At 36.7% G+C, this 16,225-nt stretch overlaps 1 protein-coding gene across 11 annotated transcripts in view; it reads left to right on the forward strand.

Annotated features, from left to right (window-relative positions):
* PPIP5K2 (diphosphoinositol pentakisphosphate kinase 2) overlaps positions 1-16,225 on the forward strand; it is a 113,451-nt gene that overhangs the window by 27,340 nt on the left and 69,886 nt on the right. For all 11 annotated transcript variants that reach the window (XM_027869170.1, XM_027869161.1, XM_027869164.1 and 8 more), the window contains exons 3-7: positions 756-951; positions 3,534-3,624; positions 12,765-12,850; positions 14,508-14,662; positions 15,018-15,119. In XM_027869170.1, coding sequence (XP_027724971.1) covers positions 756-951; positions 3,534-3,624; positions 12,765-12,850; positions 14,508-14,662; positions 15,018-15,119 — 630 coding nt within the window. The remainder of the gene's footprint in view (positions 1-755; positions 952-3,533; positions 3,625-12,764; positions 12,851-14,507; positions 14,663-15,017; positions 15,120-16,225) is intronic.

A 16,225-nucleotide genomic window follows, 5' to 3' on the forward strand; every position in this document is an offset into this window, starting at 1 on the left:
GTGTGTGTGTGTGTGTGTGTGTGTGTGTGTGTGTGTGTGTGTGTGTTAGTAAGTGTTATGTGTCTGAGGCCAGATTTGAGCTCAGGTCCTTCCGACTCTAGGGCTGGTGCTCTATCCACTGGGCCACCTAGCTGCCCCAGAGCACTGATATTTTTTAAAATCAGATCGATAAACTTAAAAAGTATTGATCTCCTTGTGTAATGCTAGTATTTATCCTGTCCTGTCCTACTCCCTGCAGCCTCTTTTCCCCAAAAAAACAGAAACTAGAAAAGAGTGGGAAGACAGCAACTGCCTTTATTTCTAATGGCCACAAAAAAATTAATAGGAAATTAGCCACCTAAAATAACTTATAGTGTGAGTCTGCTCCAACTTGTATAGCTAAAGAGTAAATCATTTGACAAGCAAAGTCTGACAAATTAAATAGCATTAGCAAGTGAGTTTTCTATCAAGCCTAATAGGAATAATACTTGTAAGATATTTATATATTTTTTCTTACTGGAACCACAAAACCACTCTGAAATTTAGGTATTCAGGCAACTTTTTAAAAAATGTACTATACTGTTCTAATACTAATGCATTACTGTAGTATATAATATGTATATCATACTAAAGCAAAATTATCAAGTTGTATTTATTAAGCATCTATGTCAAGACAAGAATATTGATTTTGTAAAATGTTTCCCATTGATTGTGTTGCTTTGGAATTTCTTTCAGTGTGAATTGGGATTTTCATTTCTTTTTGTATCTATTTTTAGCCTCCAGAAAGACAGATTGTGGTTGGAATATGTTCTATGGCAAAAAAATCCAAATCAAAACCAATGAAGGAAATTCTTGAACGTGTTTCCTTGTTTAAATACATCACAGTAGTAATATTTGAAGAGGATGTTATTTTGAATGAACCAGTAGACAACTGGCCACTGTGTGATTGTCTTATTTCTTTCCATTCTAAAGGTAATAATTTTTACATTGTATGAAATACCTGTATTTTCTTAAGATTTGAGTCTGAAATAATATTGAGTGAGGATTTAAGATTTCATTTTGAATATTAATAGCCTAATTGAACAGTTGATGCTGTTCCTCCCCTCCCCTTGATGCTGAAGATAAGCTAACTCCTAAGACAGAAAACATTTCTATTTTATACTCAGTAGGTTTTTAAAAATATGTTCATTAGAGGTTGATCATAAAGCAGATTTCTCCAAAATAAATTAAAAATCATAGAATCATAGATTAGAATTGGAAGGAACCACATAAATCCTCAAGGCCAACCCCCCCTTACTGTACAGGTGAAGAAACTGAGGCTCAGAGAGATTAAATGACTATCTAAATGGTGGTCAGACATCCTGAGACCCTGTAGTCTTAGCCATTTGTTCACTTCCTAAACCACTTTTCAGTATCATATTCCTTGGATGAGCACCAGTGATGAAAATACTACTTAGGCCCCTGAAAGCCCTCAGTTTTCTGCAGGCTTCTTCTCACAGTATCATTCATTACACAAGTCTTGGAAGCTTCTCTATTGCAACTTAGATACATATACTTTGAAGGCAGCAGCCAGTTACTGAGCGCCTCTCATGTGACAAGCACTGTACTGGGCATTAGGGATACAAAGACAAAAATTAAAGTCTCTGCCCTTGTGGAGTTTACATTCTTTTAGAAGCAAATAACTCATATAGTGAAAGTAAATCTGAAATATATACCAAATAATTTCTTAAGTGAGTACACTAGCCATTGATATGTGTAGATTCATAGATTAATTCAAAACCTTTCAGAACTTTCTTTGTAAGATATGATATTATCCTTTTATCCAGTAACGCCAGAGAATAAGATATCCTCTGTACACTTCTCAGGGCTCTGCCTCCGATTGTTTTTCCTAAGTTAACCAAGTACATTTTATAAAAGTAACCTTTGTATATAAAGCCTAGAAACCAGTGTTTCTCTAAATAACCCCCTCCCATTTATTAGTCAACTTTTGTAGACAGCAGACATATCCATTTGTATTTAAAATAGGCCATTTGTCAAATAGAGCCAGTCAGGGAATATGGAAAGGGCAGGAGATGATATCTGAAGCTCTCCAATTCTGGAAAATATTTAATACGAGAGGCAATTCCTTGATCCTAACTACCTTCTAGTAGTAATGTATAAATTAGAAAATCCTCTCAAGATAGGTCAAGCAAAAACCTACTCTCTGATTTGTGTGTTTGAAATGTAGAGTGGATCCAATAACCACATCTAGGTCTCCTCTGTATTTGAAATTATATCTTGCAGAGAAATTCCCCAAAGTTTTTTTTTTAATTGACCCATGAATCCACCTGTACCAGTTCTGAACTATTTCATGTGTGTCACAAAATATCTCTTCTATACAGACACAGGGAATTATTGCAAAAGTACTGAGAACCTCAGTGGTTTGTAAGGGTGTTTTTGAAGGCAATTTACTTCTTGCTGTACACTTTGAGATTTTTGTTTTAAATTAAGATATAAATCTCTGAGGTGAATAACTTTTAAAATTGAAATTAGACCAAAAAGTGTGGCTTCAAATAGGAACTACACAGGAAAATGTAATCCAGCTTTCACTATTGCTTAAAGTATTCATCCTTAGTAACTCTATTCTATAGAATCCTATAATTTGAGAGTTGGAAAGTACCTCAGGGGCCAAGTAGTCCAACCTGTACATAAAAGGAATCCATCCCTATTGTAATATACAATAGGTGGTCATATAGATTGTGCATAAACACCCTTGCTGTGGGGAGCCCATCTCTTCTCAAGGTTTTTGGGCAGTTTCCACTCTTAGGAAGTTTCTCCTGACATTAATGTCTAAATGTTCCCCTTTGCAGCTTCCACCCATTGCTTCTGGTTCTGCCTCCTAGAGGCAAACAGAATAAGTCTCATCCCTCCTCCATAAGGCAGCCCCTCAAATACTTGAAGACAGCAATTATGACACCCTCCCCAAGTTGTATTTTATTCTGGCTAAATATGCCCAGTTCTTTCAGCAGATGCTCACTCAAAATGCTTTACCCCCTGGACACTCTCCAGGTTATTAATGTCCTTCCTAATCCGTGGCATTGAGAAATAAACACAGTTCTTTGGATGAAGTCTGACAAGGGCAAAATACAATGGAACTACTGCCTTTCTGTTTCTTGAAGTTATGCCTCTCATTTTCTTCCCCACTTCACATTAGCTTTTTTTGCTGTTAGGGTCTCCCGGCCCATTTATATCAAACTTGCAATCCATTTAAATGTCCAGATATTTTTGAAGATCTGTGACCTAGCCAAGACCCTTCCATCTTCTCCTAATGAAATGGATGTTTGACTTTTGACTTAAGCTAATTGAGCCCAAATCTCTAACCTGTCAAGCTCTTTATAGCTTCTGACTCTACTTAAGGATCATGTATGAGGTTTCATAAGTCTTTATCTTTTTAAAATCGTATTAATTATATTTAAAATTATATTATTATTATAAAAATTATAATTATATTTTAAAATTATATTAATATTGTTAGTAATATTATTTATTAATACCATGTTCTTTTAAAATCTTAGGATTTCCACTGGACAAAGCAGTTGCCTATGCAAAACTCAGGAACCCATTTGTGATCAATGACTTGAATATGCAATATCGTATACAAGACAGGTAAATAATATTAAGTCACTTTCGTGCAATTAAAAACACTGATAAAGTTCAGTCTTGTTTAAGTGAATAGTTCCTTTGATGGCATTGGGATATAGAGAAAATTCAAGAGCATCCAGTATGGGTTTACAACTGGAAAGAAGAATAGTGGGAGTTTAGAATTAATTCTGCAGGAGCATTCTGCAAAAAGTTGCTCATGATAGGCACTGTTCTGGACAGCAGGAGACAAAAGAGAGTAGCTGGTATTGAAAGCCTGATTTGGAGCCTTGGCGTATGGCATTTAACAATATAAGGACTAATAAGGTTGGAGTCAGAAAGAACTCAATAGAAAACAGTACTGAGTTTGAAGTCAAATCTTGGGTTAATTTAAGAACAAAAAGAATAAGAAAAAGACTTAGACATATGTAATACATAATAGGAAATTAGGGACTGGAATAGGAAGAGAAGAGATTGCTAAACCACTGAAACTATATTAGCTGTAAGATTCTCATGAACAGAGAATTTAGATCATCTGAGGTGGAAGCAGTTTCCTATATTCCAAAAAATAAGGAAGATCTACAAATATAAAAGATACGTGCTTCATGTGCCAGGAACTATGCTAGTCTCTAGAAATACGAAGATAAAAATACCCTTGAGCTTACATTCTAAATATGGGGGACACTATATTTCTATAGGTATATACAAAACATTTACAAAGAAACCTGGGAAGAAAGGTTGAAAGGAGCCACTGCAAGCTGTGAGGACCAGGAAAAGTGTCATGCAGAGGGTGTTACTTGAGCTAATTCTTAAAGGAGACCAGAGATTCCCAAGAAATAGAGGAGAGAAGGGAATGCTTTTTAGGGGGCACAGCCAGCACAAAAGCATGGAAAGGGAAGGAGCTGTGCCTTGTGTGAGAAACAGCAAGAAAATCAGTTTGTCTGGATTACAGAGTGCATAGAAAGCAGTAATGTGTAATAAGACTAGAAAGGTTGAATGGGAGCAGACTGTAAAGATGCCAGAGGAGTTTTTATTTTATCCTAGAGATAATAGGCACTGGATTTTAATAGGGGGAATGGCATGGTCAGATATGTACTTTATTAAGATCAGTTTGGCTGCTATGCAAAGAATAGAGTGAGGCAGGGAGACCATTTAAGAGGTTATTGCAATAGTCCAGATAAGAGATGGTGAGGGCCTGACTTAGACTGGTAGCCATGTTGAGATAAGGGAATGTGTAAGAAAAATGATCTATAGGAAGAAATGGCAAGATTTTTCAACAGATTGGGTTTGTAGGGTGAGTGAGAATAGATAGTCCAGGATGATACTGAGGTTGCAAATGTACCTGAAAAAGATGGGGGGGGGGAGGGATAGGGATAATGAATTCTCTTTTCAAAATATTGAGTTTAAGATGCAAATGGAACATTCAATTCAGAATGGCAGTTGGTGATGCAGGATAGGAGCAAGGGCTCCTATCACCCAGGGCTTCTGAAAAATAATAAGAACAAGCAAAGAGTGCTTTTATCTATGTTGGGGATAAGAAGTAAATCTTTGGAAATAGCGAGGGAAAGAAGAGAGGGAAATAAGCTAGGGTACAGTGTGTCCCTTGAAGAATGACTCCTAGGAGCCAGATTGGGCATCTTTCATCTTCATGAGGAGTCTCCCACTTCTTCCTGCCACCTTGTAGCCAACCTCCTCAGGTGAGAAGACCTTAGACGTTGGTGCACTGGCATCCTGAGCCTTTCATCTCCTTCTGAGCACAGCATGGCCCCTGAGGAAAAGCTGCTAGGGGCCAGGTCAGGCATCTTCCGTCTGTACCAGAACAAGACATCTTCCATCTCCCAATCTCCCAGCTAGGTCATGCAAACCTCCAGTGCAAAAAAGAACAACCTTTCCTTTGACTTCAGGGCCCATCTCCAGCTGTACTTGTCCTTTGAGGGTAGAAGAGTGATTCCCTCCATTCAATGATGGACATTCTCAAACCTGGTCATACCCTTCTCATTTCAGTGACTCTGAAGTCATGCAGATCATCATCCAAACCTCATTCCATACCCCTACCACCTAATTCCTCATTCTCATCCCCATTCAACCTTCCTACCCCAGAGTTTCATCCCAACTCCACCTAGGCATGCCCTTCCACTGTGCCCTCTGGAATGTTCATTCCTTAGGCAACAAATTTCCTTTCTTCTTAATTCTGTTCTATTCGTTCCACCTCCTAGCTCTTACTGAAACCTAGCTTTCTTCTGATGAAAAAGCCTCTTTCCAGTACTGCCTGAACCTTCACTCATTCTCCTTGGCTCACTGGTTGAAGCAGGGGAGTTGAAATAACCTTGCCACTTTTCCTTTTTACTTCACTCAGGTTAACCTCTCTTCCTTTGAAGTGCATGGTATTCATGCCTACTACCCAAATAAAATGGTGATAGCTGTTGTCTACAGACCTTCCCTCCCTCCATACACACACCAGGTGACTCCCCTTCTTTCCTCAATGAGTTTGATACCTGGCTTACAATTTTTCTGTCTTCCCTTATTCCTGCCCTCATGCCAGGGTACTTCAACATACATATTGATTCATCCTAACTGCTCAATTCCTCAACCTACTCACTTCCCATGAGCTATTCCTCTACTGCACTTAAACCACACACAAAGATGGTCATACCTGATCTCCATGTTCAGGAATTCTGAAATGCTCCATGTTCAGGAATTCTGAAATCCTCTCATCAGAGGCTTTTCACTTCTCCCTCTGCCTTCCCTTACATATCCCTACTCTTCATCTGCACTGTGACCTGCAATCCCTTGACTCCTTAGTTCTCTCCCAAGCTAACACCCCTGCACCAGCCACTCTCTTTTCTACCCTTATTTTGACTCCTTAGTGAACCAATTCAACTCTATACTTGTCTTTCTCTCTTGAATCCCTAGCACCCTTATCATGTTGCTGATTATGCTTAAACAAAGCCTAAGCCTTAATTCACTCCTACCATTCATCACTTTTGTGCTTACACAGGTGCTGCTCAACAAAAGTGGAGAAAATCATACAGCACTTATGACTGGGTCTTCCGCAAATTTACTCAATTGGGCCCTCACTGCGCCTAGATAATCCTACTATATCTCCCTTATCAACTCACTATCCCACTCTGCAAGCAGCTTTTCAAAATCTGTTCATCCCTCTTCAAACTTCTTATGGCTTCCTCTCCCCCTCTATTTTACAGAAAACATTTAGACCATTTGCTGTGAACTCCTCCTTGCCCCCTCATCCCGTATCACTCAAGTACCTTCTGCCACTTTGTCCTCCTTCACTCGTTTAGCATGGTGGAATGGCCTTACTCCTTACCAAAGTTAACCACTCAACTTGTTGAAGTGATCCTGTTCCATCCCATCTCTTCCAACAGATTGCTCCCTCTGTCATCTCCACTCTTTCAGTTATTTTCATTCTCTCCCTCTCTGCTGATTGATTTCCTGTTGCCTACAAATATGCCCATGTTTCCCTTATCCTTAAAAATCTCACTTGATCCTTCTTTCCCTGGTAACTATCATCCTATTTCTTTTCTGCTCTTTGTAGCTTAACTCCTCGAAATGGCCATCTACAATAACTGCCCCTGCTCTCTTTTCTCTTCCTCTCTTAACCTCTTACAATTTGGCTTCCTACCTTATTCCACTGAAACTGCTCTCTCCAAAGTTACTAATAATCTCTTAGTTACTAACTCCAATGGCCTTTTCTCAGCTCTCATTCTCTTTGATTTCTCTGCAATTTTTGACACTGTTGATCACTCTCTCCTCCTTTGTAATTTTCTTCTCTCTAGGTTTTCAGGATCCTACTTTTTCCCAGTTTTTCTTCTACCTGTTTCCTTCTCTGTCTCCTTTACTGAATTCTCCTCCAGATCGTGTCCTCTTAAGAATAGATGTTCCTCAAGGTTCTGGCCTGGGCCCTTTTGTCCCTCTATATTACTTCACTTGGGGATCTCATCAGCTCCCATAGACTTAATTACTGTCTTTATGCTGATGATTCTCAAATCTACCTTTCCTGCCCCAATGTCTCCATTGACCTCCAATTCATATCAACTGCCTTTCAGACATCTTGATCTAGATGTTCAGTAGACATCTTAAACTCAATATATCCAAAACAGAACATTATCTTTCCCCCTAAACCATCTCTCCCTCCTATTTTCCCTATCACTGTTGAGGGCAACACTGTCCTCCCAGTCCCTCGGGCTCACAACCTAGGAGTCATCCTGGATTCCTCATTCTCTCTCACCCCTCATATCCAATATGTTGCTAAGGCCGGTCAGTTTCATCTTTGCAACATTTCTCAAATACATCCCTTTCTCTCCTCTGACACTGCTACCACTCTAGTGTAGGCCCATGCCTTGATTATTCCAATAACCTGTGGTGGTTTTGCCTGCCTAAAATTTCTCCCCACTCCAGTCTAGTTTCTATTCAGCTATGTAAAGTTATTTTTGTAAAACACAGGTCTGATCATGTCACACTGCCCTTTTCTGTCCTGTCCCCCCCCACCCCAGGCCCCATACACCTTCAGTGAACTCCAGGATATTCCTGTTGTCTCCAGGAGCAAACACACAATACTCTGTTTATCTTTCAAAGCTCTTCATAACCTAGCCCCCTCTTCCCTTTCCAGTCTAGGTATTTTCTCTGGCTGTTCTCTGTCTCTGGAATGCTTTTCCTCTTTCAATCTATTTACTCTTCTTGCTTCCTTTAAATCTCAACTAAAATCTCAGTTTCTACAGGAAGGTTTCCCTAATGCCTTTTAATTCCAGTGTTTTACTTCTTGATTATTTCCTATTTATCCTTTATATAGCTTGCATTGTATATATTTGTTTGCATATTGCCTTACCCATTAGATCTTAAGCTCCTTGAGGGCAGGCTTTTTGCCTTTGTCTTTTGTTTCTTTTTGTATCCCCAGTGCTTAGCACAGTGCCTGATACATAGTAAGTTCTTAATAAATGTTCATTGATTGATATTGATTATTAAGTCCCTACTATGTGCCAGGCATTGTGCTATGCACTTTACAAGCATTATTTCATTTGATCCTCACAACAGCCCTGTTAGTGCTATTATGATTCCATTCTCCATTGGGGAAAGTAGAACTATTAAGTTAGTATTAACTTAAATTAGTTAAGTATTATTAACTGTTTTACTCTTTTTTTTCTTTACCATAGAGAATAATCTTTAGACCAGAAATGATAGAATGTAAATAGTGAGGGATTTGAATCCAAAAATAAGTGAAGCAATGATAAGAGAGTATATGCTCTTAGTGGCTTTGTCACCAGCTGGAAAAAACAAGCAAACAAACTATGTGATACAATCCTGCAACAACTTGTTGATATCATTGCTGATCCTCTTATATTTGATATTTGAGAAATCCTGATAAAGAGCAGAGTTGCCTCAGGACTAGTAGAAACGTGGTGATTTTCAAAATGGGCATGGAGGATCATTTTTAATGGTTTTTTTTTCCTTAGAAAAAGAGGAGGGGGAAACCTTTCAAATTTATCAACATGTCAGAAAAGTTTGGCAACGTGGACAGTCTTCCACGTCCAAAGTCCCCTCTTCAGTATAGAAACAGGGTGAGATATTTTCTCATATCTCTTTTATTTGGTATTAGGCTTGGAGTCAGTAAGTATTTCACTTCATTCAGTTTCTTTTGTTAATGTTGTTAATATTTGTTTGCATTATCCTTCTATAATATGCATTATCCTTGCATTATTTCCATGGTTTTGCTTACTTCACTTTGTAGAGAAAAGGCCAGGCCTTCCCATTCTTCTATGTATTCTTTATATTTATCGTCAATAATAGCTAGCTAACAATAATTAATAGCACTTACCATGTGCCAGGGATGTTTCTGAGAGCTTACAATTATTATGTCATTGGGTTGGTCCTCACAATAACACTGGGAGGCATGTGAATATACATAAAATGCTTCTGTAAACATTTTAGTATATATTGGAGCCTTCCTTTTTATCATTGCCTTTTTTGGTGTATATAGAATTTCGGGGTCAAGGTTCATACATAAAATGTATGAACATTTTAGTCACTTTAGATAATTCCACATTGCTTTCCAGAGTGGTTGGAGTAGTTCACAGCTCCAAGATTACATTAGTGTACTTCTCTTTCTACAACCCCTCCAACATTGACTATTTCCATCTTTTATTATCTTTGCCACTTTGCTTGTTGTGAGGGGAAATACTGAGTTGTTCTAGTTTTCATTAGCTATTTGGTGCATTCTTTTGTATAGTTGTAAATAGTTTGCCGTTGATCTTTTGAGAACTGTTTGTTAATGTCTTTTCACCACTTACCTATTGAAGATAACTTTGGATTTTATATATTTCTGTTAGTTTCATATATAATTGGATATCAGCCCCTTATCATAGATAAATGACCATACATTTTTCCCCCTAAACAACCTCTTCTCTTCTGTTAGCTCCATTAATTTTATTCATTCAGAAACCTTTCAATTTCTTGTAATCAAAATAATCTGTTTTATCATTTGTGATTATCTCTATGTTTTTGGTTAAGAATTCAACCCTTAGCCATTGCTCTGAATAATACGTGATTGATTTCTCTTCCAGTGGTGGGTTTTTTTTTCCCCCGTTGGTATGATTTTTAATAATCAGATCACTTCCCTTTTTTAAAAGTCAAGTTTTTCAAGTCATATAGAAAGGGGCCCATGGTCCTTAGGGTGCACCTACTATATATGCCAGCCATGGTTCTAGGCCCTATCCTTGCGTCCCAAGTAGCTGGCATAGTGAGTTGCACATAGTAGGTCCTCAGTAAATAGAGGAGGAGAAATAACAGAAGGGCAGAATTTCTTTCTTCTTCAGCTTGAGAAAGCCTGAGCTAGTAAGAAATTATGAGCAGGTGGATTTCAGAAAAACCTGGAAAGACTTACATGAACTGATACTGAATAAGTGAGCAGAATCAGAAGAACATTGTATGCAGTAACAGCAAGATTATGTGATGATTAACTATGGCAGACTTAGCTCTTCTCAGCAATACAATGATCCAAGCCAGTTCCAAAAGACTCATGATAGAAAATGCTATCCACATCCAGAGAAAGAACTATGGAATCTGAATACAGATCAAAGCATACTGTTTTCACTTTTTTGCTGTTTTTGGTTTTTTTCTTTCTCTGGTTTTACCCTTTTGTACTGATTCTTCATTCACAACATGACTAATGTGGAAATATGTTTAACATGATTGTATGTGTATGATCTGTATCTGATTGCTTGCTGCCTCAGGGAAGGGGGAGGGGAGGAAAGGAGAGGAGAGGGAGAAAAAATGTGGAACTCAAAATCCTATAAAATGAATGTTGAAAACTATCTTTACATGTAATTGGAAAAAATTAAAATACTATTAAGTGGGGGGCACCCTAAGCTAGACTAAAAAAAAAGTAAGTTTTTGTAGATTTCCTTTTGTTTTTTATGTCACCCACATTTCCCGTTGTATCCTTCTGTCCCTCTTACTTTCCTTAAAAAAAAAAGTTCAAGAGAGAACTGGAGTCTATGCCATTCATTTAAGAAATTAGGGAACTTCAGTTTGGAGAAGGTAAGATTCAGGGGATATCTGAACTGTTTTTTTTCTGCTTATCCCCAAAGGACAGAACTAAAACATTGGATTAGACACAATGTACGTATAGAGGCAAATTTAACCCCTCATTATCAGGGAAAAATTCCTAAGGATTAGAGCTATGTAAAAGTAGAATAGGCTGTATTGTAGATGAGTTCCATGTCACAAGTGATCTTCAGGCAGTTCATTTCAGTAAACATTTATTAAGGGTCCACTATGTGCCAGGCAATGTAGTAAGCCTTAGGTTTACAAATAAAAAAAGAAGTTAGTCTCTGCCCTCAAGGAGCACACAATCTAATGGGAGAAGATAATATACAGAATAAAACTGAAGGGTGGAGAGGGCCCCCAAGGGTTACCCAAAGTGGGGGGCATGATGTTCATGGAGTTAAAACCAAGCAGAGCCATTGATGAAAAATGAGCCTGGGAAGTTCTGAGCCCTCCAGAAAGGAAAACTCTTGAAGGAGTTTATTGCTTCACCCTCATGAAGCATTCCCATCACAGGGAAGAGACCACCGCGGGAGCTGAGAATGTATTGAGCATCAAAAGCAGAGACTTGATTGACAATCTCAGAAAACCTGTATGAGGTGATTTAGGCTTCAGATCAGGGTTGGACTTGATGTTCTCTGAGGTCACTTGTGACTTGGAGGTTCTGCTTCTGTGATAGGCTTGGATTTACCCTTGCAGTTCATGTGTATATCATGTGATCTCCATTATAGAAGCAGTGGGCCTTAGTTTCCTCATTTGTAAAATAAGAACAGACTAAATGGTTTCTGAGGTCCTTTCTGAGAGGGAGTATATTGGTTCTGCAAAGTTACTGGGTTCTGATTGCATTTCTGCTGCTTACTACTCTGTATGATCTTGAATAAGTTACTGTACCTGTTGGGGATTGGGCCAAATGATCTCTGAAATCCTTTCTTAGTAGGCATCTGGGTAGTACAGGGGATAGAGTATTGGCCCTGGAGTCAGGAGGACCTGAGTTCAAATCTGGCCTCAGACATTTACCATCTGTGACCTTGAGCAAGTCACTTAACCCTGTTTGTCTGATTTCCTTGTCTGTAAAATGAACTGGAGAAGGAAATGGCAGACTACTCTAGTATCTGCCAAGAAAAACCCAGATGGGATCAAGAAGGGTAGGACATGACTGAAATGACTCAACAACAAAAAAGACCCCTTCTATCTCTAAATCTCTTAAATAAACCTAACTATAGTTCTGCGACTTTTCCTGTTATAGTAGAACTTAGGACAGTTATTTTTAATAATAAAAAACCTGTATTTTAATAATTATTAATTTATATTTAGCCTCAACAAAAGATAAAAAAAATTTGAACTAGTTGATTTTGACTAAAATCCTACTTTGATACTCTTTCCACTTTACCAGTACCTTGCTTTCCTTTTTTTTTAACTTCCCTTAGTTTTTAAGTTAAAACTTAACTGTCTAAAAGTACTCTCTCTTCAAACTAATAATGATAATATTCATGGTATTTATCAAAATCTCAGAGAAGATAGCTTACTGATGGTTTTTCCATTAAGCAACAGATTATTATTAGTACTGTTGAGCTTATTAAAATATAAAAGTATTTTTCCCTTTTCCTTAGGAGAGAAGTGTATAGTATTCTTCAAGCTGAAGGTATTTTACTTCCTCGTTATGCAATTTTAAACCGAGATCCAAATAATCCCCAAGGTAAGAGAATTTTGTCATAAGCAAATTGTCACTTAACTTAAACTCACTGTGCTGCAGCAGTTGATCTGGTCACAGGAGAATTCAGCCATTCAAACCAATCTTCCTTCAAGTCTAAAATAGTTGTTTGACGTGGGGAGAATTTATTTAGAGCAGAAGTCAGTAACTCTGCTTAATTTCCCATTTCCATGCCCACAGTAGATTTGAAGATGTGATGGTCCTCAAGGAAGGCACTGGATAATGATCAGCAGTAGACTTTGAGTTGCTCGTAAAGGGCAGCAACAGTTAGTCCTGCGGGTGGGAACCCTCCAGAATGCCCTAGTTCTTCTGCTAAGCACGTAATTCCACCATAGAGCAATGCCTGTCACTGTAAATCACAACTATTTTTCTTCCACTTGAAGGGGTGAAGATTTACCCAAGTGTTCTACTTAACTAACAGACTTGTGGTTTCCTCAGAGGGTACTTTGCCACTTATTTACAACTTGGTTATTTGTACTTCCCACCCACATATTCCATTCCACTAATTAAGCTCCAACTGTTATTTGAATCCCCTTCCAAAACTTCAGATTTTTTCTTTTTTGAGAATAAAAGCCAACTGTAGTATTTAAAATTAAACTTTACTGAGTGTTTTTTTTTAATTTCCTGGGACTTTAAGAATGTTATTTAGTATAAAACAGTGAAATAGACACAAAGAAGAGTGGGGGGAAAAAAACAAGTCACATAGTAAAAGGATTCAATTAGAAGTTTTGTAGTCTTTTACTGCAATAAAAACTTTATTACATTTTTCTCTTGAGATACTTTGTTATACTTAGGATTTTGTCGAGTTCTAAATTGTTTCAGTCATTTAGAGGACTCAAATGATACCTCTTAATTGATAGACTTGTAGGAGGGGAGGGGGGCATTGGTGTTTTTTTAATTTTTCTAGCTAAATAGTACTGTTTTGTGTGATATCCTAGATTAGCAGTCCCTTGTATTTGTCAAAGGGTAGCCATTTCCTGAGATGGGTTTGCGCTTTCGTTTGGAGTAACTCTTGTATCCAACTCTCTTTGGACAAAAAAGGTCATGGTAGGGTGCTAAATACTTTCACTGCATTTGTCTCTCTTGATTTCCCTTTAGTAAGGTACAACAACCAAAACTATTTCTGATGGGAGTATTGCATCATCAAGTGTATATTTCTGTATGCATTTTTTTAGCTAAAATGAACAGACCAATAGCTACTTCATTTAAGTTTATAATGTTTTCTAATATGTATGTAACCTGATATTTTGCTTATTAAGCATAGCAATTGAGTATTTCATTACTATGTTAACCTGAAATTTTTTCAAAAACCCAATTTCAGTTCTGTGGAATCTATACAGGTAAGTTTTTTTGTTTTGTTTTTGTGAGCACACACGTGTGTTACTTTATTAATAAGTAGTATGGTGTAGCTGAAAGAGAACTGGGTTTTAATCCTTTCTCTATTATATCTATTCCCTTTATGACACATAATTTCTTTGAATCTCAGTTTCCTCATCTGTAAAATGAGGATCACAGATTACTTGACCTCCCAGGATGGTTGGATTAAATGAGGATTTAATTAAATGAGTATTAAATGAGATCATGTGTATGAAAGCATTTTACTAAAATGTAAAGTATCCTTATTTTATCTTTGGTATTATAGAATGCAATCTAATTGAAGGGGAGGATCAAGTAGAAGTAAATGGAGAAGTTTTCCAAAAGCCATTTGTAGAAAAACCCCTCAGTGCTGAGGATCACAATGTTTACATTTATTATCCAACATCTGCTGGAGGTGGAAGCCAAAGGCTCTTTAGGAAGGTAAGATTCTGATATCTCAGTTAAATATTTTTGGAGTTTGGATGTATAACTATTATATGTTTTTTTAAGTGACCTACTGCAATTCTATACCATATAATAAAATTATAAAATAAACTAAAGTTATAAAACTTAGTTCTGTGAGAAATTAATAAAACTGATATCTTAATAAATTACTCTGATAAAATCTGGATAGTATTTAAATTTATCACAGCTTAATATTTTTATGTACCAAATATTGATACTTGAAAAAGCTTTTTAAAAAACTGTAAGAAGAAAAAGAGAGACTATTGAGCTAGAACAAATGGAAAGCACTCTTCCAGAAGTTTGTGTATTTGATAGAAAATTTTCATTTCAGATTGGAAGCAGAAGTAGTGTTTACTCCCCAGAAAGCTGCGTGAGAAAAACAGGCTCATACATTTATGAGGAGTTCATGCCTACAGATGGCACTGATGTCAAGGTAAGACTGACTGATAGAAATATGGGTTAGTATTGTACCTTGATCTTAGTGCTTTAAGAATTAGGCTATATCTCATAAATTAACCACTAGAGGAAGTATCATTAATGTGAACATTTGGGCGCATAAACCTAACTTGTTGCTTAAGGATCAAATATGATTACAAAGTGAATTTTTCAGCACTGTAGCTTTTTCAAAGAATTCTGAATTTAATTGAACACAGGAAAAAAACATGCTTATATACAAAGTAGAACAAAAAAAGAGGATTATATGTGAAAATACAAATTTCTATTATGTCCAGCACGTTTTTTAAGTATATTATAAATTCATTATGGTACTTTCAAATTTATTCTGCTTGTCTGTTTCTGTACATTTTTTAAGAAAAATGCTTTAATGACCTTTTTTTCGCAACCCTATAACTATCTTCTCTGATCCCCCAACTTAAAAAATATACACACACTGCTTGTAACAAATAGACAAGTGAAGCAAAACAAATTCACACATCTGCCATGTCTAAAAATGTATATCTTATTTTGTACTTTGAATTCACTGCACTGTCAGATGGGTAGCATTATTATGGCATTTTAAAAAATTGTCAAATGATATAAACCTTTATAATTTTTCTTTTGCGTCATATGAACATATTTACATATCTAGCATCAGAATTTAAAGTTTATGAGCCCTTAATTTTACCTAAGTTCTACAAATTGAATTTAAATCAAATCATATTTTCAATGTTTGTTAAATTATAAATCAAAGAATTCCTTTTTTTTTTAAAGTAAATCGTATTCTGTCAATGTTTTGTATAAAGGGTTTTTCATATAGAGATTTTTCACTTTTTTATATAAAAATACATTTTTGCGTAAGACAAGTTAAGGTTTATTATATGCAACATCTAAACTATGCACAACAAATATACCAAAAGGTTTTTTTTTTTTAGCTAAATTCTTTGGAACTTCTCCCACAGAAACAGTGTTATTATATTGTGGTTAGTTTATCAGTGTAACCCACAAAAATTTATACTTTAACTGATGTGTTTATAATACTCTGCTAATGGATAAAATGTAACCAACATATATAACAATGTCTCTGTGAAGAAAATGCATTCA

Source organism: Vombatus ursinus, unplaced genomic scaffold (assembly GCF_900497805.2).
Source record: "Vombatus ursinus unplaced genomic scaffold, bare-nosed wombat genome assembly UNPS02014792.1, whole genome shotgun sequence".
Taxonomy (NCBI): domain Eukaryota; kingdom Metazoa; phylum Chordata; class Mammalia; order Diprotodontia; family Vombatidae; genus Vombatus; species Vombatus ursinus.